This window comes from Primulina eburnea, chromosome 14 (assembly GCF_022965805.1).
Source record: "Primulina eburnea isolate SZY01 chromosome 14, ASM2296580v1, whole genome shotgun sequence".
Classification (NCBI taxonomy): Eukaryota; Viridiplantae; Streptophyta; class Magnoliopsida; order Lamiales; family Gesneriaceae; genus Primulina; species Primulina eburnea.
The window spans coordinates 31,172,762-31,199,953 of NC_133114.1; the positions used below are offsets into that span (position 1 = coordinate 31,172,762).

At 35.9% G+C, this 27,192-nt stretch overlaps 8 protein-coding genes across 8 annotated transcripts; 6 read left to right on the forward strand and 2 right to left on the reverse strand.

Annotated features, from left to right (window-relative positions):
- Positions 1-76: 76 nt before the first annotated feature.
- Positions 77-3,275, forward strand: LOC140812671 (ABC transporter G family member 26-like). The gene is given in 9 exon segments (XM_073171010.1): positions 77-254; positions 257-341; positions 450-605; positions 686-869; positions 972-1,250; positions 1,342-1,626; positions 1,711-1,995; positions 2,088-2,195; positions 2,485-3,275. Coding segments are annotated over 9 exon segments (1,686 nt in total). The 5' UTR covers positions 77-220; the 3' UTR covers positions 2,755-3,275.
- Positions 3,276-3,466: 191 nt separating this feature from the next.
- LOC140812672 (uncharacterized) lies at positions 3,467-6,275 on the reverse strand. The gene is made up of 8 exons (XM_073171011.1): positions 6,141-6,275; positions 5,871-6,043; positions 5,182-5,273; positions 5,035-5,076; positions 4,843-4,930; positions 4,432-4,528; positions 3,906-4,006; positions 3,467-3,805 (listed from the first exon to the last, which is right to left on the reverse strand). Exons 2-8 carry the CDS (start codon positions 5,999-6,001, stop codon positions 3,682-3,684), a joined length of 675 nt encoding a protein of 224 aa, XP_073027112.1. The 5' UTR covers positions 6,002-6,043; positions 6,141-6,275; the 3' UTR covers positions 3,467-3,681.
- A 512-nt stretch (positions 6,276-6,787) lies between these two features.
- LOC140811915 (peptidyl-prolyl cis-trans isomerase FKBP16-1, chloroplastic-like) lies at positions 6,788-9,427 on the forward strand. Its single transcript, XM_073170040.1, is given in 9 exon segments — positions 6,788-6,887; positions 7,519-7,561; positions 7,563-7,708; positions 7,831-7,865; positions 8,218-8,311; positions 8,479-8,539; positions 8,669-8,714; positions 8,840-8,910; positions 9,210-9,427. Coding segments are annotated over 9 exon segments (633 nt in total). The 5' UTR covers positions 6,788-6,828; the 3' UTR covers positions 9,288-9,427.
- Positions 9,428-10,707: 1,280 nt separating this feature from the next.
- LOC140812830 (protein transport protein sft2) lies at positions 10,708-12,869 on the forward strand. The gene is made up of 4 exons (XM_073171193.1): positions 10,708-11,035; positions 12,006-12,273; positions 12,357-12,461; positions 12,584-12,869. Exons 1-4 carry the CDS (start codon positions 10,836-10,838, stop codon positions 12,692-12,694), a joined length of 684 nt encoding a protein of 227 aa, XP_073027294.1. The 5' UTR covers positions 10,708-10,835; the 3' UTR covers positions 12,695-12,869.
- Positions 12,870-15,728: 2,859 nt separating this feature from the next.
- On the forward strand, positions 15,729-19,328 carry LOC140813224 (uncharacterized). Its single transcript, XM_073171709.1, is given in 4 exon segments — positions 15,729-16,609; positions 16,611-17,742; positions 17,745-18,662; positions 18,775-19,328. Coding segments are annotated over 4 exon segments (3,294 nt in total). The 5' UTR covers positions 15,729-15,823; the 3' UTR covers positions 19,233-19,328.
- A 736-nt stretch (positions 19,329-20,064) lies between these two features.
- On the forward strand, positions 20,065-20,535 carry LOC140812360 (histone H4-like). The gene is given in 2 exon segments (XM_073170605.1): positions 20,065-20,115; positions 20,117-20,535. Coding segments are annotated over 2 exon segments (312 nt in total). The 5' UTR covers positions 20,065-20,079; the 3' UTR covers positions 20,393-20,535.
- A 339-nt stretch (positions 20,536-20,874) lies between these two features.
- On the reverse strand, positions 20,875-22,643 carry LOC140812359 (uncharacterized). The gene has a single exon (XM_073170604.1). The coding sequence runs from the start codon at positions 22,303-22,305 to the stop codon at positions 21,556-21,558; it is 750 nt and encodes a 249-aa protein (XP_073026705.1). The 5' UTR covers positions 22,306-22,643; the 3' UTR covers positions 20,875-21,555.
- A 1,497-nt stretch (positions 22,644-24,140) lies between these two features.
- On the forward strand, positions 24,141-24,707 carry LOC140811344 (probable carbohydrate esterase At4g34215). The gene is made up of 3 exons (XM_073169196.1): positions 24,141-24,269; positions 24,340-24,558; positions 24,687-24,707. Exons 1-3 carry the CDS (start codon positions 24,141-24,143, stop codon positions 24,705-24,707), a joined length of 369 nt encoding a protein of 122 aa, XP_073025297.1.
- The last annotated feature ends 2,485 nt before the right edge of the window (positions 24,708-27,192 follow it).

Sequence of the window (27,192 nt, forward strand, 5' to 3'; positions counted from 1 at the left end):
GAAAACTTATTGGTTAGGAAGATGAATCATTTAATACCTCTCTTTTACGCAGTTCTCTGGTGTTCAGTTTAAGGTAAAAATTCAAAATCCTTCTTCTGTTAATCCAGTCAAGGATGTCGTATCCAAGTTAAGCTTCCGTTTGAAAATTGAACAAGATAGATACAAGCATATATTGAAAGGAATAACTGGAAGTGTTGGCCCTGGGGAGATCCTAGCCTTAATGGGACCTTCTGGAAGTGGGAAAACTACTTTGTTGAGATATTAGGCGGCAGACTGCGTGAAAATGTTAAAGGAACTGTTACTTACAACGATATCTTGTATAATCCAGCTCTAAAGAGGAGGTAAATTGAAAATCAGCTCTTGTTTGAACTGATTTCTGTACGAAAGAATTAGGAAGAGTTGCATCAAGATTCTTATTTCGTTCGGCCTTTATTTTCTCATCTTTGCAGGATTGGTTTTGTGACACAAGATGATGTACTTTTCCCACAATTGACAGTGAAAGAAACATTGGTTTTTGCAGCTTTCTTAAGACTTCCTAGCACAATGAGTCAACGTCAGAAGTACCAAAGAGTAGCGATGGTTGTAAAGCAATTAGGCCTTGATAGGTTTGTCAAAATTTGTTACAACATCCTGATCTTTCTTGAACGCACTGAAAATGATTAATATTAATTGCAACGGTTTATAGATGCCTCGATACAAGAATTGGTGGCGGTTTTGTTAAAGGGATATCTGGTGGAGAAAGGAAACGGACTAGTATTGGGCATGAAATACTGGTAGATCCTTCATTGTTGTTGCTTGACGAACCAACTTCAGGTCTTGATTCAACTTCAGCTACTAAACTACTCCAAATACTTCAAGGTCTAGTAAAGGTACAGGCGTGCCATCTGCAGCTGTTTTTGTAATGATCCCTGTGATGAAATAGTTAACCCACAAAATCACTAACATAAAGCTTCGTCTTTTTGAACCAATAGGCAGGAAGGACAGTTATTATAACTATCCATCAACCTTCAAGCCGGATGTTTCACATGTTCGACAAGGTTTTGCTGATATCAGAAGGGTGTCCAATCTACTATGGGAAAGGCAGAGATTCGGTGCAGTATTTTTCATCATTAACATTTACTCCCGAGATAGCAATGAACCCTGCAGAATTCTTGCTGGATTTAGCAACAGGACAAGTGAATGACATCAAGGTTCCAGATGAACTGTTAGCATCTGAGGGGAGTCCAGAATACGAAAAACTTGTCATAAGAGTTAGCAATGAACTCGCCTCTGTTTCTGGACATTTTTAATAACTTTCCCTTTATTTTCAACTTTCTTCTACTAACTGTTGTCTTGTGACAGTATCTGCAACTCAAGTACAAAGTTTTATTGGAACCAAAAGAAATGGAAGGGATACATCAAATACCAAAGGCTCCAGAGCGTCTTCAGTTAGCTCTTCAAGTGAAGAAAGATTGGACCTTGACCTGGTTTGAACAATTCAGGATAGTATTCAAGAGAACATTTAAAGAGAGATGGAGAGATTATTTTGATCATCTTCGTCTACTTCAGGCATTTGGGGTGGCTTGTCTTTTAGGCCTTCTTTGGTGGAAATCCAATACCACAACAGAGGCTCAACTCAGAGATCAGGTAACCTCAGCATTCTTCATCCTCTATATTCAGTTATGATTCCACCCTTTATCTTTAAAAACATGTTTTTACATCTAACTGCAGGTTGGTTTGCTATTCTACATCTGTATTTTCTGGACATCTTCATCAATATTTGGGGCAGTTTACGTCTTCCCATTTGAGAAGATGTATTTGGTGAAAGAGAGGAAGGCAGACATGTACAGATTGAGTGTTTACTATGCCTGCAGCACTTTATGTGACATGTTTGCCCACATTCTGTATCCAACTTGCTTTATGTCCATTTTGTATTTCATGGCCGGATTCAAGAAAACAGTAGAATGCTTCTTCTTCACCTTATCTGCAATACTACTGATAGCTGTAACCAGTCAAGTAAGTCAAAAAACAAACCTTTTCTTTATCCAGCACTTGCCAAAATTTCAACCATTTCCTACGCTAAGTTTTGAAGTATAATCTGTGAATAGGGAGCAGGAGAACTATTTGGAGCTGCAGTAATGAGCATCAAAAGGGCAGGGATGATTGCTTCCCTTGTATTAATGCTGTTTCTTCTCACAGGTGGCTATTATGTTCAGGTAGTAAAATTTGAAAGACCAAACATTTAAAACCTTGTGCATATCTCGTGTGGCTCGAAATTAAAAATATGCCACGAAATTTAAGACACAACACTAATGTGCGTATTTGTTGATAAATTATCAAGATTGTGTTATAACATATAACAGTGTCCCGTATAGCACAACCAATTGCTTACCCACATATACCCTGGGTCTGACATTTAACTCTTTCACATCGTGCACTAGTTTTGGTAAAAGACTCAAAATGCAAGGATTAGTCTCAACTGTAGTGTTTCGTTGGCAATTGCAGCACATACCGGAGTTCATGCGATGGCTCAAGTACGTGTCTTTCATGTACTACGGCTTCAGGCTGCTGCTTAAGGTGCAGTATTCAGGCGATCAGTTGTATGACTGCGAAAGCAGGGGCGGATGCCGAAGATTGCAGAGTTCACCGTCATTTGACACGGTGAATTTGGATGGAGGGTTACAAGAAGTTTGGATATTGCTGGGGATGGCACTAGTTTACAGGTTATTTGCTTACATTTGCTTGCGAAGTAAAGTAGATATGTATCACATTTGAAGGGCAGAACAAAGAACGACAGAATTTCGAAAAAGGTTCTAAGTCTTGTTGAATTACATTTTCATTTTTAAAAACTAAATCCACATACCACAATTAATAGAACAATCAGTTGTTCCTTAGTTTTTGGGTTTCATTTCTTCTTCCTCTCCGGTTATTCATTTTGTGTGTCTCGCGAATTAATTTTTTTTAAAATCAAATTTCATGCGTGAAATTCTTAAAATGCATATTCTGCTCCATACAAAATTGCATCGATTATTAGTTTTGGCCCGATAATAGCCTTTCCGCGATAGATTGATTGTGTGAATCTTCTTGTTAATAACACTCGGAGGTTAACTACATTTGGGATTTGGACATAAATAAGACGAGCATAATATGAATAAACACGATAACAAGTAATTGCTTTCAGATCGAATTCAACCAGATTCTTTCTGAGCTTTTCTATTTACTAGGTGATTTTTCAAGATCTTAGCGACAAAATACTTCAAGAGAGGATCTTATCGGTTTAATAGAAAACATTGGCCCGAAAATAGGAAGGAAGATGCAATTTGAAAAGACATTTGATCAAATTTTATGTATTTAATCCTCACTACATACATTTTGATCTGTCAAGTACAAGTTGTCGATATAGTGTTTCAGTGCTACCACAAAAACAGAGGCTTGAACGATTTGCAATCACTTACCAATTTTAAGCACCAATCATGTACTATCAACATAGCGCTAGGCAAAACAACCAGCTAACAATACACACACATGTAGATTACAATCTGAAAACATTTTTCAACAAAATATCAATCAGCAACATTTGGAAATCAAAAGAGTCAACCAACACAATACAACTTCGCTGTATATCTCAGTCAGAAGAGTATGTTCTGTTTTCTACGCATGTCGTATCGCTTAGTACTTGAACCAAAAAACTATCATGCAATCTTATTTCATGTACCTATGAAGAAATTTTCGGTGGAAGTCATTCCGGATAGTGTCATTGATGAAGCGCTTCGCTGGTTTTGACTCACCACGAGCTTGGTTCTTGAAAACCACATCATCATCCCATCTGAACAAATAGAGCGTTGAGAGGACTTACTGTGATGTTATCGAACAAAATATCGTTGTGACCGGAAAGAGTATAAATTCCAATAGGCAGTTCAAGATACCTTCTCTTCACACTAAAGGAAGTCACATTGTTTAGCAACGGATTTCCACGCAACAACTGCTCTTCTTTAGCTTTAAGCTCCTCTTCTTGCTGTATTCGTTCCTGCCAAAAATTTAACACTTCATTATTTATACATTCATTATGAGGAATTGAGGGCACCGCCAGATTTACATATAAAAGTCGAACAGATATATCAAGGCAAGTAAGCACTTAACCCTTGTATCTAAATACAAAACACGCCAATAATGAGAAAAAGGGGAATATCAAAAATATCATAATGCAAACAGGGTAATTTGCACTAAAAGATTCGGAGCTCAAATTTTGTAGTGCTCCATGAAGAGGCCAGTAAATGCTGGTGTCTAGTGTATCGAGCATTTAAGTATAACATTGTATGGGAGAAAAATGCTTTAGTTTAAACATTAATACAAGTTTCATAACTGTGAAAATACATTGACAGTGATTAGAAACAGAGCCGACTCTAAAGTATAAAGTAAAACAAGATACAGTAAGATTGACATAGAACTCACTTCTCGTTCTTTCTGCTCTGCCTTTTCCTTCCTCAAACGTTCAAGCTCAGCCAAAAGTGCTTCTTCATCATCCCCATCGTCGTCGTCGTCATCCTCGCTAAAGAAACAGAATATAGTTAACATCGGTGATAATAAAATAATGAATTCAGTACAATTTGAGACATTTCACAACAAAAAATATAAGCCAAAAAAATAGTTAGAAGAACAAAACAAATATTAAAAAATACCCAAAGTAGAATATAAATAAACAAATAGAGTCGCAAAGAAAAAAAATACTAGTGCATATGAATAGGTGACAGCGAATAGTTCTCAAGTGCAACCAAATGTTTGCCTGTCTATTTACTCAATACATCACCGATGCTTGTAAGAAGAATCATTTAAGAGTAAAAAAGAACTGTCCGAGGTACAAACCTTTCATCATCAGACTGAACTTCTACATCAGCATCGTCAGCATCTACACTTCGTGGAACTATCCGATCTTCAACTTCTCTCTTGCTCCCTGCAAATAGTGGTGCCTCATCACATCGTTAAAGCAACAGACAAAAATAAATTCTTTCATCCCTTTGTTTGAAGCTCCAAATCAAGCTAAAGATCATCATTTACCTTCGAGAAGCAGCTGACCTCCCTTTCGACGTTCTCTGTCCTCTGCAACATTATATATGAAGTGTGATGACATAAACGAATACAATAAGGTGCCGGGCAAGAATTTTCAAATATAGTTGCGCACACATAAAGCTTAATCAAACTAACCCTTAGATGAGAAATGCCTTGTCTCCCGCTCCTCCAATTCATCTCGGAGATCCCGTCTTTGCAACTCATCTTGAGTGTCTTGTCCTTCCTTTCTGTGTCCAGATATTGAGATAAAACATTAATGTTTCAAACCGTTCAGGCACAAAAATAACATAAACGGGTAGATAATTAAACTCTCCCTTTCTTGTTAGTGATGGCATAAGCCATAAAGTTACCATCTGATCAGCGACATGATTTTAAATTTTTTTTTGTGGGTGGTAAAACAAGTATATACTGTATGAAGCAAGAAATAAAAACAAAAATTAACATGAATCCAGTGATTCTGGATAACACTAGGTAATAAAGAACATCTAATATTACACCGAGGAGTCAACGGATGCGAGAAAAAAGGACAGTTTCAAAGTTTTGCAACAAGCAAATAATCATTTTAAAATGATTTCAGAGTAATTCATCGTCTCTTCATCCAAATAATGAGGAAAAAAACCAAAAGTTAAGCTTGTATAGCATGATAAAGGACCACGGCTTAAGATACAGCTCATTTAATCGCACAATTGATCAAAAACAGAAGGAAAAAACAACGAATTAACTATATTATTCAGCCTAACATAAAATCATTACAAAAAATTGAAAGATAAGTAACACCGCAAGATTGATAGACCCGCGGAAGAAACGGAGAGCGAAGAACAAACCTAGGTTTTAAGGCAGTGTGAGAAGCGATATCCCTCGAAGAGTACTTTTGAGATGGGCCAAAAATTCTTGTGCCCCCTTGTTCGTTTCCTCCTTTAGCGGGTGCCCATGTAGGTCTAGCGGCGGTCGTCATATCGAAGCCCTAAATCGTTGGGTATCCGAATTCGAAGCAATTCTGTAAATTAATCAAGCTGTGATTAGTAGGTACCAATACACAAGAGACGCGCAGCTGAAATTGCAACTGGATAACAGAATTTAGGGTTTTTTAGCACCTCCGATTCGATTTCCACCAAGAAAAAGGGAGCAGGAACAGCGTAATTATTGGTCAGCAGCGATCAACCTCTCGGATGTTAAAAAAATGACTGGCAGTATATTTCATTTTATAAATTTCCTCGGATAATGCTTAACTTAATAACGATACTGTACTCCGTGCTTTTTATAAAATAGGCTTTATTTTTTCACACATATTAAAAATATTACTGAAAATAAATTATACAAACAAATTTTTTTATATATTCTTATTTATAAATATATTAGTAAAAATATTTATTGAACATAGAAAGTAAACTATATATGAAATGGAAGAAAAACGACTATATGATTGAAATGGAGAAGCTTGCCTGTTCAGTTTTTTAAAGCAATCTTGTTAAATTGAAATTGAAATTCAAAAATTTTAAAGTTTCTATATTTTAAATAGTTTTTTATATTTTTTTTCATGAATTTAATTTTGCATGCCAAAAAGAAATAAGAGGTTAAAAAATAAAAATGATATTTCTATGTTTCTAAAAATTAAACTAAAACAATATTTTGTTTTTATTATGACTTGAATATTATATACATTATTATAGATTATTCAAAATATATTAAGACTGTTTTCTTTAAGTTATCTAAACAATAAAAATATATTCGACCCGGACAAAACTGATCGGTCTCGCAATTCTAGTCCAGACGTCTCCAAGAATGGAAGCTCCTGCCCTTCAATTCCGTATCCCATTTCTAAAGCTCTCCGCTTTTGCAAGGTGAAATCCATTTCCCGATAACATTCGATCCTGTGTCTTTTTCTTGGTCCGGAATTTGCATTATAGTACTTGAACATACTGCTCATTTGGTACAAGTTAGCAAGTTACCATTCTGAAAATTTTTATCTGTTGTTTGTACTGGATTTTTTTGTGGAGTTCAATTGCAGCTGACAGTGTTTAGTTCTTGAATCTGGACAGTCAAATAATTTCATAATGCGCTCTGTCAATGAAATAATCTCGCATTGATGACATCTTATGTTGAGGATGTTTCAATAAATTAGATAATAGATTTTGTTTAGAAAGTTTTCAGATTTACCTTTTTAAAAAAATATCAGTATGATAGTCAGTGATTGGATTCCTGGATTATCGAATGTCATTGTAAAATTTGAAGTATGGTGATTGGTGTGGCTATAATTAAATGAACTCTTGCTTATTGACATTTTCAAGAATCGATGGATGACATTGTGCCAGTGACAACTCATTATTTTGTGCATTACATGCTATTTCGATCCAAGTTCAATTGATTTAGATTTTAGGGTTATCAAATTATTTTATAGCTTTTTACCGATGCTTTTGGTCGTGGGCTCTGAGTGTAAAACCCTGAGTTTCAGTTATGTTTTGAAGACTACAGTATCAGGAGAATCCAAGAATTCAAGGTTGCTGCACAGAAAAATATTGAAGGGTGGATCCCCAATGCTTGCAGCACAAAAATTGCCAAGAAGAGCAATTCTGCCACTCATAGGAGTTAATGTGTTAATCGCTAATGTTTGTACTGTTTTTGCTGCCCCTGTGAAGGAAATGAAAGAACCAGAGATACTGAGGTAAATGCTGTTTGGACTTCTTTTATTCTCTGATATTGTTGGGCAAAGAGAAACAATGCATATACCCGTAGTTCACTTTAACTGGTTCCTTTTTTATGGCTACTATGTTTTGAAGCATGCAGGATTCTGAAGTTCGCTAGCGGAGTCAGAATACAAGGTAAAATCTTTAAGTGCTTGAGACAAAACTTTTGTTCTATACTTCTATCATTCATGAATATGAATGTAGTTGTGCGGGCTAAGCGGAATTCTTATAACAACAATAAATGCATCATATGAAAAGTGATTTGAATTTCAGTCTATCTTCATGTATACATCTAAAAATGATTATTCAACTACACGTCACATTCAAAAACATTTCTATTTCGAAGTGTACTGGGATGGTGAATAAAGCTATCTAACCAACGTGTCCGAGAATTCAAGATTGGGAGGTTGGAAGAGGTGTAGGGAGATAAACATATGCTTTAAACATTAATTATGTTGTCAATTAAGTTACTTGATATCTGTCGCAGACATCGTTGAAGGTCAAGGTCAGGAAGCCAGTGAAGGGGATCTCGTAGAGTTTAATTATGTATGCAGGCGGTCAAATGGATACTTTGTTCACAGGTATAATTCCATGTTAGGAAGTTTTAAATGGAGTTATACTTTAATTATTCTGTATTTTGTTGTAAGGTTTGTCAATATTTGTTTTTCCTTCATTCACCTCCTTTGATATTTGTTTCTCTTAGCATAAATCATGATTTTGAACATTAATGCACCTTATTTTCCATTAGCTCTGTCGATCAATTCAGCGGAGAGAGTTCTCCTGTCATACTTCCTCTGGATGACAAGCAGGTTAGATTGATTCTCTAATGGTGAGAGTAGAATGAGTTTGTGGGAAAAATTGTCGCACATTAAACATACTTGTCCATTATCTTTGTGTGAGTCTTACACATCACAATTTGCTTTTTGATGTGATTACAGATAATAAAAGGTTTGAAGGAGGTTTTGATAGGCATGAAGGTTGGAGGTCAGTTCAAACTTTTATTGCTAAAAATATTTAAAGAAGCTCAGTGGACACGTAAAATTACATTTCATGATTCTTCTTGTAAGTAGAATGTACGATCACCCGGACTCATATTGATAATTCTTCAGGAAAGAGAAGAGCTTCGATACCTCCTTCCGCAGGATATGTTAGCGAGACTTTACAACCGATTCCTAAGGAGGTTCGTATGTATATATCTGTACAATGACTTTTCGTCCTGTGTTTTTCAGTTTTCTTTTAATGTACTCGCTTAATCCATTTGATGCTAGTTTTGCATGGAAATATATTCTATTATTCATTAACATGAAAATTCATATTTAGACTAGGTGTAACGACCTTCACTGTTCTTGATTTTTATGGCATGATCATGATGTGTCGATAACTCAAGGTGTGATTGCGTAAGAAAAAACTGTTGGACCTTGTTCCTGTAAACATTTTCTCAGATGACTCTCACACTAAGCTCGTGCTTGTTGGTTGCAGTTTGGTCCTCGCAGGAGCCTTTTGTCTCATATAAAGGAGCCTTTAGTTTTTGAAGTTCAGCTTTTAAAAGTTCTCTGAGTTCTCTTGTTCATCTCTGGTTGATATTGTCATGTTGTATGCATACCTTCTAGTCTACAAATTGTAATATGATCCTCTGATTTCATGATCACATAGAGAAATCTTGTTGTAATTATTCAATTCACCTCTGTTTTTGTGTACTGTTCATGTTTCAATTATTATCAAAACACCATTAATTTACTGTTGAATATATGTTATTTTTACTCCAGGTTTTTCACGTAAATTTATTTTAGTTTTAAAAATAATTTAATCAATTGTTGTTTTTTTAAAACCACAAAATCAAAGTTTTTTTTAAAAAAAAACACTAAGTAGATTCGTTACAATCCTAAAGCAAATCATAAGAAATAAGTGTCATAAGAAACATAATAACTAGCCTAAGAATAAGTCATTTTAGCAAGTGTATGAACAACTATATTCGTTTGGCGTCTAACAAAACGAGCTTTGTAGGTAAGCTTTTGTGATAGAAGGGAGAACACATGCAATAGCAATTGATCTAACATAACGAAATCATCGTTTGGATCTCGTACTAATTGTTGCAATCCCCGTTCATATGCGTCTCCTCCTCGTCGATATTGCATTTCACATGGCCAGATGGGTGGTCGTTGCCGTTCAAGAACCTCATCAGGTGCAATCGACGAATTGTATGGGTATTATGAGGATTTTTTAGCATTAATCCATTGCTCGACTGAATCAAAAGCTAAAGAAATGTTGATACTTGTAATAATAGCGTTTCAAGCAGCAGGAGAATCATTGTATGAACGACTACAAGTTATTTGTCCAAACATTCACAAAAATGTAACAAGTTTGTCAAACTCCAATAAATTTGAGCAATCAATAGAAATAATTTGAACTCGGGTGATAAAGTGGGGTTTCCATGGTTGGAAATTTGAATCAAATTTAAAGTTTGAATAAAAATTATGTGGTTCATAATTGTAGTGTTCATTTCCTCATTTCAAATACATGAAAATCTTATCCCTTTCAAGCATTCTCTTGCATTTCATATTGTTAGTTTTCCATTTGGTCTTTGTTAAATTTTGATGATAAAGCGAATGTACGTTTTCAGTTCGCCATAGTAGTGTCTCGTGCTAAGTCACTTCTGGTTGTTCTGTTGTATCCTGAGAAATAAACGTCCAAGACAATCTTCGAAACACATATAGGAGGGGACGAATCTGTTTTAAGGAAAATGTACTTCATACAGTCTCGATTTGATTTACTTTAAGCTTTGCTCTGTTGTATTTTCTTCACCATTTAGTTCACCTTTTTTATGAAAATTTACTATACTTTATCATTCGATATATCGTGCATCATCCACGACCGAGTCCAATTTCCAAGTATAAAATGTTCATTTCTGGAATTAGTAATATATTTCATAAATAAATTTTATAAATAAAATGGAATATGAAATACAATTGTAAGCGTAAAACACAAATACTTGAATAGTTAATATAATCTAAGCGAAGCCTATGTGGCTGCGATCTGCTTTCACTTCTCGCGTTTTACATTGTTGAACACAGATTGTGATCTGTCTACAGCAGATCCAAAACTACAATGCAGAATTGGTTTTCAGGAGGTGTTCGTGAGAATGAAGTCCCGCAGAAGGCCTCGTCCTCTCTGCTGGCGGATTGGAATTCGTACGCAGCCGCCAGATCCCCCGACGAGAGTAGCGGCGGCGGCTCTCTCGTCGGTGTGTTCGACATCGAATCCGCTGTCAGATCCGCTAACGACACCGTTTCCGGCACCTTCAGTGTGTAAGTTTCCATGCTTCCCCGAGTTTTTTCATCCGTCGTAGGGTTTATCACATGGTCACAGCCCTTTATTTATTCGTCGATTTGAGTTATTCGCTCGAGCTTATGTGATTTGTAACTAGGATTGGTCATTGCGACGTTGTTTTTTTACCATTAACGACAACTGGGTTGGCTGAATCATTGGGTTTTAAATTAAATATGACCGTGGGAATGCTTCGTATTGTTTCCCTAATTTCAGAATCGAATAGCTGACCACTTACAAACCTGAGCACACTGTTGTTGGCATTTATCGGCCTTAAATTTTCCACAACAAAGTTACGATTAGACGAGTTTGAGATGAAGATAGCTTGCTTTCCCAGGAACTGCCCAGGTGATAGTGTGGTTGGAAAACAAATCCACTGGATAGGTGCACTATCCAATTGTTTAAACTTATCACCCTTTAGTTTTGGTTACTGATATCAAATCCCATTTACAGTAGCTTAATCGCTAGAGATAGAAGAAAGTAGGATTTTAATCATTTAATTCGTCATAAGGTTTATTCAAAGATGATGATGCCGAGATGGATGGATTGGACGTTTAAGTTTGGCAAAGGCATGTTAAGGAAGGTTTGGAGGAACCTGCGATTATTTTTATATATGGTTCGGATGTAATTATAAATTCATATAATTGTTATGTAGCTGATTGAGCTGTCCTTAATCATATGGGCTTTGCATGAAAATTTGAGGTGGATTTTCAGCCATCCATTTTTCTTGGAAACTGAGGTGTCCTGGGGTTGCAGAAACTGTGTGCCAAGGGTACGATAAGTTCCTGGAATGCAAGTGTTAGAATAGATCATTCAAGGATTGTATAAATTGGAATTTCAATGTCAGGAGTTTTATTGGTAATTTTTAGAGTGTAAACTGAAACTAGCACTGACGGGAGAACACTTTGACTCGTTTTTTTCATCCAATCGTTTGTGTAATCTTCTGTACAGGGTTTCTAAAGGTGTAAGAGATATACCAGGAAATTTCCAGTCCGCCACTAGTTCCATCCCTTCAGGGAAAGCACTCATGTATTTTGCCTTATTCCTGGCTAGTGGAGTTTTCTTTGTGTTTATAGCATTCAGTTTATTTCTTCCGGTCATTGCATTGGTGCCTCAGAAATTTGCTATCTGCTTTACTGTTGGTTGTGCCTTCATCATCGGGTCATTTTTTGCCCTCAAAGGTCCAAAGAATCAGTTTGACCACATGACATCCAAGGAGGTGTGCTAAATTACTCTATACAAAAATTCTATATCCTCCCCTGGAGTTGAAACTTTTCTAATGCGTCTGTATTTTCCTATCAGAGGCTTCCTTTTACGTTAGGGTTCCTTGGTTGCATGGTTGGGACCATTTACGGCTCTATGGTACTTCATAGTTATCTTATGTCTCTGTCCTTTTCTTTGTTTCAGGTATGAACTCTTTTCAACTCTGAATTTCAGATGTTAATTCATTGGCTTATTTGTCTAATTTTACATTAAAAAAAAATTTGATGTTCGGGGCGTGTACATAATTTTGAAATGATGTACTGTAGGTGCTGGCACTAGCATACTATGCTATCTCTTACTTTCCTGGTGGATCTGCTGGAATGAAGTTTCTTTTATCTTCTTTGACGTCTTCTATTATGAGGTGCTTTGGCAGGTGACATTGACAACCGAAATCCTGCGTAGTTCACCGATGCTTAATGTCAAAATTTTCTCAGCAATATCCTAGATTAAGTGAGACAGCATGTCGACTAAATAGAGATGTATGACGGGACTCGGGATTGAATATCCTACTATAGCATTGAATATATCTTCTGCATGGATTGATACATTTTAGACATGACTTGTTACAAAAGTGATCGTCCAAGAATCAGTACTAGGATTTCGAGTACAAAGCAAAATCGTGGTACAATTCCAAACCGAAAGCAATTTCATTGGTCCATTTCTATTTGTGAGTCAAAAGAGAGAGCAGCTCGCGGGAATAAGAAATGCTCATGCCCCAAAACCATTAGTTACTGTATCTTTCAATAGTTGGGGCAAAAGGGGATTGTGGGAATGAAAGTGACAACCAACCTCAATAGGAGACAATGATTCGGCACACACTTCGAAGCATAGACCAGACAAATCCCGGTTCTTGTACCAAAAAAAACATTTTTAGATAGCGAAAGATATATTATCATTAAAAAAAATAAGCATAAAGTTACAAACCCGTCCTTCCATAAAATATTCTGTTTTTTTCCTGGATGCTCATGTTCAAATAAACTTACTTAATACAAATTCAACTAACACAAACAATCATTTGAAGCCAAATTAGTCCTCAAATTTAGTTTAATATTCGCAATACATAATAAGTTTACCATTCGTCCATCCTTTACTTGGTAGACGTGGAGATTGCAATCCAATCAAATGAAAGTTATGGAATTTTTTTTAATAATTTAAAAATTGTGAACCTTTGCATGCTCGATTTATATTCTTTTATATATAATATGAGAATATATTACAGTCTGTATGCGCCTCTTCGGGTTCATTCCTGTACAATTGTTTGAGTGGTTTTTCTCCATCTAGCTTGTTTTTTGTGGTTCTCTCCATTGAACGTGAAGGTTAATAAAAATAGTAACCCTCAATAAAATAATATTAATCAGTGACATTAATACTAAGAAACCATTTAAAGTTTTTAAATATTTTGGTGTCTCTCTTGTGAGGTGGTTGACATCTGCTGAGACTGCATGAAACCACAAGGATATAGAATATAGCTGGCTGTCCGTCCACATGGTAAATTTTATTTTAATTTTTGGAAGATTGATCATATTAATTTTTGGCAAAGAAAAAAGATGCCTGTCGCCATAAAAAAAATGTACTTCTGGCCATCATCTGATGATTCCTATTAACCTCTTAATATAATATAGTATATATCCACAAATTAATCATTTAATCCCTCATGTCATGTGATGTCTCATGCCACCGACTCGAACTTTAGACAAATTATATATAAACAAATAATCTTATATGAAATGGGGTGTCACAACATGGCACGTTCTTGAATTATACCGTGTTTCAAGCCCACCTTCGGAATAGATTAGGTGGAACAAAAATCCTTTTTTTATTAAAAAATATATATTTTCATATAAAAGTACAAAGTTTGTCCTTCAATTTTATCTGTGACTGATTGAGAAATTTATACATATGTATATCAACACAAAAATACAAGATCGATTACAAATTTGTGTTTTTTTTTTAAAAGGATTTTTAAGTTTATATATCATCAGCAACGTATTCTAAATTGGTCGAAAATGATTTTTTTAAAAGATTTTTAAACTTTATAATCATTGAATCTTATGTGAGTATACTTGTACTTAACGAGAAGGTCATGCCAAAAATTTTATAAGCTCAAATGTAACTTTTTAACTCACCTCCTTATGTTAACTGATATTAATCATGATTGCATATTAATAAATTATGATTAAAATAACGGACCTTCATAATACCACTTTCATTAAAATGTTGACCTTTCTCTTCTATTAATTAAAATAGCATGGCTTCACATTTATATAATATACTGACATCAATAAAGAAGATTTAATTATTTAGCTGCTAATGGTCCATTTGATCAATATGGTTTTTAAAACATTCATTTTATGTAGCTACGGTCACAAGTCCCCGCAATAAATGGCAACCTCTTAGTATACAGATCGATTTATTTGACTAACATTTAGCAAGAAATTATATCCTAATTACATTGATTGTGATACGATTTTCTTAGTATCATCTCGCATACATTTAGCTAAATAACATATGTTTATTAAAAATTTATTTAATTTGCTTCAGAGATGCATCCTACCCATATTTTTCTTGCAGCAAAGTCCACATTTGCCATGAAATTTAATCAAAAAAAAAGAATTTAAAATTTTATATTTCAACTTGATGGGTGAGAAGGTACTCTATTTGTTATGAGTATCATGTGGTTGTTATGCCACTTGTAAATTAAATGTTCATTTAATATTTCGACCTCTACAGAGTAATCAAGGGTGACAACACCATATAGAGAAAAGGCAGATTATATATATATATATATATATATATATATATATATATATATATATATATATATATATATATATATATATATATATATATAGTTTTGATATCATGCACACCTATCGTGCATATCTTTGTGAGCACCGATGAGGTCTCACTCACCCATTAGATGTGATGAAATATAGAAAAATTGTGCATCCAATGATATGAGTGACACCTCAAACTAAAAAAATGGTGGAGCATATGTAATCCTACGTTGATCAAGTCCTCCTTATATTTTTATAATGATAAAAAAAATCATCATAGAATTTATAATTAAGAGGATAAAAACAATAAATTTACTTAAAAGCGATATCGATTCACAATTCATTACTGGTGTAATTATGTAGCTATGATTTGATCAACCAAGTCATTTCTATGATTCAACCAAGAAATGCAATAATCATGCATAACCATGTCTTGATTTTAATTCTTGAAGGGATTACTACAGATAGATTCAGTGATACAGAACAGAATAAGAAGATAGGCCAATAAAACTGATAGTGCCCAAGTTAATAATTTTGACTTAATGAATCCAAAAGAACCAATCTGCATCACTATCTTCACTAATCACAAGATTCCAAATAATTTAGTAAATAAAAAAATAAAAGTGTACCTGGATCCAGATCTTCTGCTTTTCAGCTATAAACAAAACATGGGGTTCCCCCCTCAGCAATCCCAAAGAACTGGCCACCGGCTCTTTGATCGCAGCAGCAATGCCTGCACCCTTAAGGAATCACTATTTCACTTGTCATAATAATATTATCTTCTCTTACACCTTTCTACTTATCATAAGCTCTCTACTCTTCTTTTCTTGTTTCTGCATTGACGAGCAGGGACAAGCTCTGTTAGCATGGAGGAATTCGTTGAGTGTATCGACAAATGTTCTTCAATCTTGGAATTCTTCGGACAGATATCCCTGCAAATGGTTTGGGATATATTGCAACTCGAATGGAGATGTGGTGAAGATAATCATGAAAGCAGTGGACTTGCGAGGGCAATTGCCTTCGAATTTTCAATCCCTCAAGTTCTTGAACACTCTCATTCTTTCATCCGTGAACCTCACCGGCGCGATCCCAAAGGAGGTGGGAGACTACCATGAGCTGGTTGTGATTGATATAAGCGCTAATGCGATATCTGGGGATATTCCGGTTGAAATTTGCATGTTAAGTAAGCTGCAAGAGTTGAATCTCAATACAAATCTTTTGGATGGTAGCATTCCTTTCGAAATTGGAAATCTCTCCAGTCTTAGGAGTCTTATGCTCTTTGACAATCAGCTCAACGGCGAGATTCCGAAGAGCGTAGGGAAAATGAGCAATCTTGAGGCATTTAGAGCAGGTGGGAATCAGAATCTTAAGGGTGAGTTGCCTTGGGAGATTGGAAACTGCAGCAACTTGGTCGTGCTTGGTTTAGCTGAAACAGGAATTTCCGGTAGTTTACCGTCATCGATAGGGATGCTCAAGAAGCTACAAACAATAGCTATATACACATCTCTGTTGTCCTGGTCCCATTCCAGAAAGTATTTGCAACTGCAGTGATTTGCAGAATTTGTACTTGTATCAGAATTCAATCACGGGTTCGATTCCAAGGCGAATAGGGGAACTCAGAATGCTTCAGAACCTACTGCTGTGGCAAAACAGCATGGTTGGCACAATCCCATGGGAGATAGGAAGCTGCAGTGATTTAAGGGTCATAGATTTGTCTGAGAATCTGCTGACAGGAAGCATACCAACCAGTTTTGGACAGGTTTCCAAGCTTGAGGAACTGCAGCTGAGTGTCAATCAATTATCAGGTACCATACCCACGGAGATAACAAACTGCGCAGCTCTGACTCATTTGGAAGTAGATAACAACGGAATTTCGGGGCAAATCCCAGCTCAGATCGGCAAACTAACAAGGTTGAATCTTTTTTTCGCCTGGAAGAACAACTTAACTGGCGGTATCCCCGAATCTTTATCTAATTGTGAGAATCTCCAAGCTCTTGATCTTTCTTACAATAAGCTCTTTGGCCCAATCCCAAGAAAGATTTTTGCATTGACAAACCTGACAAAACTGCTTTTGATTTCCAACAATTTGTCAGGATTTATACCACCTGACATTGGAAACTGTACAAATTTGTACAGATTCAGGGTAAGTGATAATAGTCTCGGGGGTACTATTCCATCAGAAATTGGAAACTTGAAAACTTTAAGTTTCCTGGATATGAGTAACAATCAACTTGAGGGGGGCATTCCTCCTTCAATTTCTGGCTGCCAAAAACTTGAGTTTCTTGATTTTCACTCTAATGCACTCACGGGACCTCTGCCAGATGAGTTTCCCAAAAATCTGCAGTTTGTGGACGTTTCAGGCAATAGGCTAACCGGTACACTCTCTCCTAAAATTGGTTCGCTAACTGAGCTAACCAAACTTAATATCGGGAAAAATCAGCTTTCTGGCTATATTCCATCTGAGATCATGTCCTGCATTAAGCTACAGTTGCTTGATCTTGGAAACAATGGTTTTTCTGGTTATATACCCAAAGAATTGGGTCGACTTCCGTCACTTGAAATTGCTCTCAACTTAAGCTGTAACCAATTTACTGGCGAGATCCCATTTGAATTTTCGAATCTTGACAAACTCGGAGTTCTCGATCTTTCTACAACAAACTCTCAGGAAAGCTTGAAGTTCTCATAAACCTTCAAAACCTTGTCTCCCTTAATGTGTCGTTTAACGATTTCTCAGGTGAATTGCCGAATACCCCATTCTTTCACCAGCTGCCTCCCAGCGACCTTGCAGGTAACGAAAATCTATACTTCCCCAGTGGAGTTATCACTCCAGCAGACAGCATGCAAGATTCTTTACACGCAAAATCTACCATGACGATAGCAATGACAATCCTTGTTAGCGTCAGTGTCGTGCTCATGCTGCTAGGTACATACTTATTAGTAAGAATCCACAATGATAAAGTCAAATCCATGGAAGCTGACTCTTGGGAGATGACATTTTATCAAAAGATGGAATTCTCAGTTGAGGACATCATACAAAATCTCACACCTTCTAATGTCATTGGGACTGGAAGCTCTGGTGTCGTGTATAAGGTAACCGTTCATAATGGGATGACACTAGCTGTGAAAAAAATGTGGTCACCTGAGGAATCTATAGCGTTCAATTCTGAAATCCGGACTCTTAGTTCAGTCAGGCACAAGAACATTGTTCGACTTCTAGGGTGGGGTTCCAACCGCACAGTAAAATTGTTGTTTTACGATTATCTTCCTAATGGAAGTTTGAGTTCACTTCTTCATGGTGTGAGCAAGGGTGGTGCCGAGTGGGAGGCCAGATACGAAGTCATATTGGCAGTAGCGCATGCTCTTGAGTACTTGCATCACGGCTGTGTTATCCCCATCATGCATGGTGACGTCAAAGCCATGAATGTTCTTTTAGGCCCTAACATGGAGCCATATCTTGCTGACTTTGGGCTGGCAAGGTTTGTCAATGGTGAATCTGGTCATATAGGGACTTCAAAACAGAACCACAGGCCTCAATATTTAGCTGGTTCTTATGGTTACATTGCACCAGGTGTGTATAATATTTTGTTTGAAGAAAAATACTAATAATCAACACCAATGATTATACTTTTCATCCCTAAGTCCTAGTAAACTAATCAGTACTTTTTATCCCTTCATTGTAGAACATGCTTTGACACAGCACATCACAGAAAAGAGTGATGTCTACAGTTTTGGGGTCGTCCTCTTAGAGGTGCTGACAGGGAGGCACCCATTAGACCCAACACTGCCAGATGGTGCACATTTTGTTCAATGGGTTCACAACCACATGCAGAGTACGCATGACCCAGTCGACGTATTGGACCCAAAGCTAAGAGGAAGGGGTGACACCGAGATACATGAAATGCTACAAACAATGGCTGTCGCGTTTCTGTGCCTCAGCACCAGGCCGGATGATCGTCCGACGATGAAAGATGTAGTAGCGATGCTAAAAGAAATTCGGCATATGTACCCTGCGAGATCAGAGACCGACGTATTGAAAGGAAGCATATCAGCTACTAACATTACACCTCCTCCAAAGAAGGTGGCTTTGCAGGGGTCCTCTAACTGCTCTTTCGAATTCTCTGCTGATAATGTCGGATGAGTATCTTCTTGTGAATGTATAGTAAGTCAAGGTGGCCTGTAAACGTGACAATCCATTGGTTCTCTGTAACTAGGCAATTTGGCATCAGGATCATAATCTATAGTAAGTCAAGGTGGCCTGTAAACGTGACAATCCATTGGTTCTCTGTAACTAGGCAATTTGGCATCAGGATCATAATCAATACATGTTTTTCATAATCAATAAATATGGTGGTCACAAGCAGAAGATTTCTTCTAGTTCGGTAGTAATGTAAACAGTGAGATGCAAACACAATTTGTAACATAAAGGCAAATCTGAGGCCTGTCTTGCCAAAAAAAAAAAAGCAAAAGACCATGTTAAAATATGTGAGCCTCCAAACCAATAATATCACGAATAATCCATTTGACAGGATAAATAAATGATATTTAATAAAAGTGATTATAATATAAAAAGTAAGGATAAATAATATATTATGATAAATTATATGATGTTTGACACGAGATAAGCTTGATTATTTTTGTTAATATAATTTTTTTTATTTATATAATTTATTTTTTTGAAAAAACCCCACTTATATTTTTTTTTGTCATTAAATTAAAGGTAAGGTAATAGTTGTGTAACCCGCGAAGTGAAATTTTGAGCGCTGAACAAACAAATAGTAAATGGCACTCAGATCCTTACCGAAATCATTAGACAATTTGTAACCGTCGATGAATCTATCAACGGCTCAGAAAGTACATGACTCGGATCGCAATTATGTCCGCTGATTGTAGCACAGATCAAGATTTCTATATAAGCAAGCTGCCTCCAACCAGTATCTGTTAAATCGAATTGATCTTTTCTGTTGAAGTAACCGTGATTTGAAGATATGTCGGGCAGAGGGAAAGGTGGAAAGGGTTTGGGAAAAGGGTGGAGCAAAGCGTCACCGCAAGGTTCTGAGGGACAATATCCAGGGTATCACGAAGCCAGCTATTCGACGCCTTGCTCGTCGTGGTGGAGTTAAGCGCATCAGCGGCCTAATTTACGAGGAGACTCGTGGCGTACTCAAGATCTTTCTCGAGAATGTCATCCGTGATGCTGTTACTTATACCGAGCATGCTCGCCGCAAGACGGTGACGGCCATGGATGTCGTCTACGCTCTCAAGAGGCAAGGGCGCACTCTTTACGGCTTTGGAGGTTAATCCAATGCTAGATTGGTCGCTGGGATTCTCAAATTTCTGTAGAATTGGTATTCGGACATTGCATTAGGATTTCATCGATGGGATTGTATGTTTTAGTTCTGTTGAAGACAGTGCTTCATAAATATATCGCCATTTCATCGTTTCTTCTCGTGTTACTCTAATTTGAGTATCGTTTTAATCAGATATATGCGTATGATTTTATCCTTATGTGTTGTGGATCAGTTTATCATCTGGCTTTTGCTATTCCCGTATTTAGTTTAGCTGAGAAATCGCATTCTAATATTATATTACGCTTATTGGTTTGATTGGAGAACATGCAACACTTCAGGGTTTAACATAGAATAATCCCAGTTACTACCCCTTTTGGAGTGATTGATGCTATGGGATCATTAGTGGTCGAGTTGCACATTGTTCTTTACGGAGACCTGGTTACCTGAGAACTTTATATTTTAATATATATGATAGCTGAGGCGAACATTAAAGGCCATGAAATGTTGATGCTTATTAAAAAGATAAGTTAATGAAGACTACTTTTATCTATACATTATAACATCAGTACAATGGAAAATTTGCCTTCAACACCCTGAATTTTGTATGTATCAGGAAGCCAAGTCTAGATGAGCTTACATGTGAACTTATTCTGAATCATACCGAGCAATACTGATGGATTCTATGCAACATCTTCTCGGTGTATCTGACCAACTTGATAATGCCACTCTTCCTATAATACATGATTGATTTCTAAGTAATGGATTTGATCAAGCAGTGAAACACCTAGAATGGCTTCTTCATACAATCATCCTCTTTAATGATGTTTCAGCTAAGACTGAATGAGCATACCCTTCGCTTTACCACTATTACCAATTAATGCTTAATCTCTAGGATCAATAAAGTATGTACTCTGATTTTTTGATGATCTGGTACATAATAGTTTTGCCCATGTGATCTGTAGGCGAGGAACAGTTTTTGAAACGTCCAGGTTGGTTGAGACTATTTTGTGTGTGCCAAGTTACAAAACACTTGTTTAGCACTTTTAGGCTGCTTTGCGGACCTCCATACTACTTTATCATTCGAAAAATATTATCATGAAAAACTATAGCTTAGATCAAAGCCTCGTAAATGCACAATAACGCAGTAGTGTGAGGAGGACATTCTTCCTTATCTTATCTCTTGGTTCTGCAGCTGTGGGTTACGAGGACACCATTGGGCGGGCTCGTCATCTCTAATCGGCAATTCCCACGCAACCAATAAGAATAATGAACCATACCCAGTTTAACTCTAACCCTGAAAGTTCCTTTTATGTTGTAGACAACTCTGTTCCTCTGCCCCTGCTTTTGAAGTTCCAGAGACAGGTTTAGCGGCAGATGCACCAAGCTTGATATCAAATGGACCGATAAGAACCGTGCTTCTCCAGGATTCTGACTGAAGGGTTGAAGAACTTGGCTTGCTATCAGATTCTCTGAAAAGTAGAGTTCAATGTACAGGTACTCAAATCTAACATATAATTTCTGATTTGGATTCGAAAAATTAGCAAGAAACACTATGTCACCATTTAGAATCTCTGGGGAATCGAAGTAGATAGCGTTAAGACTCGCCACTGGAGTGTCGAAAACTGGATTTCTTGGTTTGATAGCAACAAAAATGATTAAAGTAGCAATACCAAAGAAGATGAGAAGTAAGCTAAATATCAAACACAGGATTGCACCACACCATACTATTGGGTTAGTCCTTCGAGGTCGCCGGAGAATTGGTTGCTCTCTTGATCTGAGCTTTCTACTATATGGTGAAGCCTCTGGTGACAAACCCTGGTGATTCTTGGCATGGTTAGATGAGACAATTTGATAGAGAGGAGATGGCTTTGTTTGCTTGTGTGTAGCAGGTGTGTAGGGCGGTGGCGGTGGGAGTGGATGCATTTTTTTATGAGAATAAAAATCAAGAAAATCTTATGTATGAAGAACCAAGAAGGAAAAACGAAGATGATAATTTATTATTGAATGAAACTGGAAGTATGGTGAGGGATGTTAGTAAAGTGGGTAAAAAAGAAGCTTTCAATTGTTAGTGGGGACCAAATACTTCTTTAAATTGCATCAAAAGGAGATGAATTTGGGATCTAAAGTTTATTCGACATAGATTTATGAATTTGAATTGTTTTCTTCTACATGAACCCCAACCTTGTGGTAAAAACAAGTGTTTGGGCACTAACTACACAATTAAAAATATTTCAATTCCATGGTGATTTATTAGTTATTAATTAGTGTATGTTGCAAGGGATAAACAAAACATAATAGGAAAAGCCCTGACAAAGAACTAGTGCAAACTTTGCACTTTCTTGGAATTCTAACGAGGGAGAATCTGAACTGTCACATGGCCATAAAATCAGCGGCGTGTTGTAGATGGATGATGCGTTATGCTCGGAAGTCGGAACTATGATAACTTAGCCTTAGTGATATTAACTTTGTGTGGCGGGATGTTATGCTTACCCATTAAGAAAGTACCCTGAAAACGCAGGCTGTAAGCAAGATTAGGTTAAGGTTCTGTGGTGTCTCTTTAATTTATTAAAAGGGTCCAGTAATGTGGTCACATGTGTTTTATCGTTTTACTTTTACGCTTTACGGGAATTTAGCTAATAAAAAATCGGAAGGATATTTACCATATTGTAAAATTCATTTTGATTTTGGGACAAAGATTAGTTCAATTAAATTGAGAAACCAGAAAGAAAAAATAAAATTAAATCAACAATATGAAAAAATATGGCATCGAATCACTTCTTTATAGTGTTGAACTATAATATGAAAAAACATAGCATCGAACCAATATTTACATGTCAATATTTACATAATTCGTATTACTGAGTGATTTGTAATACGAGTCTATGATTAATTTGTCTCGTCTTTTTACTATTTATACATGTCAATACCATCTCTTTCGACAAAATATAGTGTTTGTGCTTGCAACTCTGTTGGTATGTTCGTTGTATCCTGGGAAACAGACGTTTGCTGAACTGAGACACATACGAGGGGACGTCTGTTTTAGGAGACAACTATCCATTGGTTATTACAACATTGACTACTGTTGTGATTCACAATTGATTGGTTTTACACAAGGCTAGATTGTTCATTGAAATTTTGTACAACATGTAATTACACATCATAAAACCAAGTTATCTCTGACTCAATCACCTAATACTACAAACTTTTACTATCTATCTGTTACATTTGATTTTCGTCAACATTAATAATAACATCATAAACAGTATCTCTCATTGCTCAATCACCTACCATAAAAGTATTTTACCTATCTATCTTGTTCCATTTGATATATTTTGTGCAACATTTTAATTAATAAATCATAAAACCAAGTTATCTCTCATTAACTCAATCACATGACCATACTAAAAGTACATATTAAAGTAAGAAAAAAACCATTTCTTCAACAACAACAAAAACAAACAAACTGTAAGAACATACTATCACATGAAATCTGTACTTTAATCTCGTATATATATATTTTAAAAAAAAAAACGGAAACGGAAAAAGAAAACTATGACTTATCAAGAACTATGCATGTCAGCTCACATACGTACGGAGGCACTGCATGCTGTGAAGAGAAACGCAATCCCCCCTCTCCTTTAATCCATCTTCTCCCTCGATCTATCCTGCAAACCCGTCCGCGATATATTGAAAATCCTCTCCTTTTCTCATCATCAAATGGGTGATCTTCGTCCGAAGCAGGAGGCCGCATCCGGGCGATGCTTTGGTACCAGGGGGAGAATGACTCGTTGACGCGCCAAAATGCTCGACTCTATGGTGGGAGACTGGAAAAGTTTATCACGGATTTTCGAGCTGATATAGGGATGCCTGATCTTCCTGTTTTTGTGGTACCAAATATTACGTTTAAATCTTATCAATTTACCTTGACTCTTACAGTATACATTTTGTTGTTTGAAGGTGGTGCTTGCAAGTGGGATCGGAAAATACAAGGATATGATACGAGAAGCTCAGATGGGAATAAAACTTAGAAATGTGATTAGCGTGGACGGGAAAGGAGCGGAGATGAAACCATTGGATGTGGTGCACATCAGCTTGGCCGGAGCCATCGATATCGGGAAGAGACTCGCTTCGGCCTTCCTCTACGCTAATCTTCAATTTCTTCTACTTGCTTCAAAGGTTTTTTGGAAGAATTTTGTGTTATCAATCTCTGAAGAAATGTAATTAAGCCACAACACGTGTGTGGAGAAATTTATGAAACAAGAATGCTTTGTACTACATAACTTGCGTTACTTTTTTTTTTGTAGTGGCCTCGTTTCAAAAAGTAACAAACGTAAAAACTCACTTAAGATCGTCTCGCGAATTATGTATTCTTTTTTTATAGATCGGATCAATCTCTGAGATTTATTATTTCTAAAAAACCAATTTTCCTCCTATCCAATATTTGCTTCCCTAATAAAGATAAATCTGTGTACTGCCTGCGATGAAGATTTGCTGCACTGTAATTCAAAATTGATTTGATTTTCCATTTTGAGTTGTGCTGACCTAAATTTGTAACAGTCATTCGAATTTAAAAAAAAATCCTGCATTCTAAATATGAAAATTTTAAGTTAGTAAGATAATTGCTTAAAAATAAATCTCCATTGGAAATGGTAAAATTATTTATTTATGTCAGAAAAAGCAACTCATATTTGCTAACAAATATAAAAAGTATGCCTAATGTGAATGAATTTGACATTAACCTCAATTGTATTCAATGCATGTAAATGCCATTTGAAACATCTGATCTCATGCCACGACCAATCTTCCTACACAGCAGCTTTCTAATTTATATATACACTCGACATTGATATGCATAATTGCAAAAACAAAAAAGATTAAATATTAAGCCAAACAAAAGTTTTTTAAGTCTCAAAATCTCAATGCCCACATTCCATACAAGCAATAGAAATCCTATATCATCTCCCCTTGATTATGGCTATTTAATTATTCCATATATAAATTCATGCAAATTACTCTTCCTTTACATACATATATTACATGAACAACCTCAACATATCGAAACCATTGACCAAAATGATGCAGGCTTCTTCTCTGCAAGACAAGAATAACTCACAGATAATGAAGGTAACCGTGTGTGTATCGCGTTACATAATGAATCTTAATTTCTTAATCAGAACGAAACATATTGATTTATTTATGTATGAGTGAATATCAATATATTTTTTGTTTCGTGATAATATTATGTGGTCGTGTATGATATCGTACCATGTTGTTTGATAATCCGTCGAGGCAGCAAAAGATTGTGCTTCATGTGCCCATAAATGAAGAGAAAAGTAGAGCAAAAGCCATGTCCATTGCCTCAAAAATCAAAGGTACATAAATATATTATCAATGTCAAAATATTGCAATTGTTTGATTTAATAATAAATTCCACATTATGTGATAGGTGTGACCAGTGTGGCGATTTCGAAAGAAAGAAATCATATGGTGGTGATTGGAGAAGGCGTGGATTCAGTAAGCTTGGCCAACTCCTTGAGGAAGCGATTGCAATTCGCGGACATTGTTAGCGTTAAAAGCGTGTTGGTAGTCGATGAATCGGGTCTCTCTAAAGACGAGTTTAACAACCCCAACGCGTCTGAATACCAAAATCAATCAAGTAATTCCGATATTACCATACGGCCGAAATTTTTGTAACCCGAATCCGAATAATGGCTATTTACTCTTTTCATTTTCCTGCCTTGTGCAAATGTATACTAGTATATTACGAATTATACATGTTCAACTTAAAAATTCTAACGGGTTTATTTTTTTTAGCTGAAAAATAAAAAATTTAACATCGTTAGTTGCCCTCATAGTTTCGAAATTTATTGATACTAGTGTCTCCGACACGATCATTTTCGCCCTCGCCCTCGCCATGGATATCTTATCCCATACCATCCTTATGTTAATTACCAGACTAGTCCCACTTATGAACAAATCATAACACGACTCTACCAATTTGGACTTAAATTTATTTGTTTTATAACTATTTTCGTTGAAATTTAAAATATATTATAAGTAGTGAAATGGTCTTGTTGCAAGTGACCTTAATATTTAATAAAGAAAATTGGACTATTAATTATACAGTAATTTAATGTCTAGACACACACTGACACACGGTATATAATTGAAACCAAAATTATTTTAATTAAAATGTTAAAGATGTTACGCAATTAAGTATGTGTGGATACAATTAATTAGTAAATAAGTTTCGAAATTGATGAAAATCCTCAATTAGAGAAGGTTTCAGACGGTCTCACGAATCTTTATCTGTGAGACGGATCAACACTACCGATACTCACAATAAAAAGTAATATTTTTAGCATAAAAAGTAATATTTTTTTATGGATGACCCAAACAAGACAAAATACAACACATGATACCGTCTCACATAAGTTTTTATCATTAAATTATTAACTTAAAGTCAACTCGGGCATCTCAATCAATATTAATATTTTATAATAGCGAATCATATGTATCTAAATTACGACGAATTACAAAAGCAGGATCGTGGTTCGGAAAATAGTAAATCTCAGTGGATTTAAAATAATTTTTTTTTCCAGAATTTTGAAGATTAAACTTATTTTTTGTATTTTACCTTTCTAATCTCTCGATATTCAATTCTTATTTTCAATTTTTTCAAAATGATTTTTTTTTAAAGAAATATCCATTACCACACAATATTAAAACCTAGATCAATACATTTCTTCAAACTTTGACAACTGAACCTGCTAAAAAATGGATGATTGTTTAATATTTAATAGATAAATT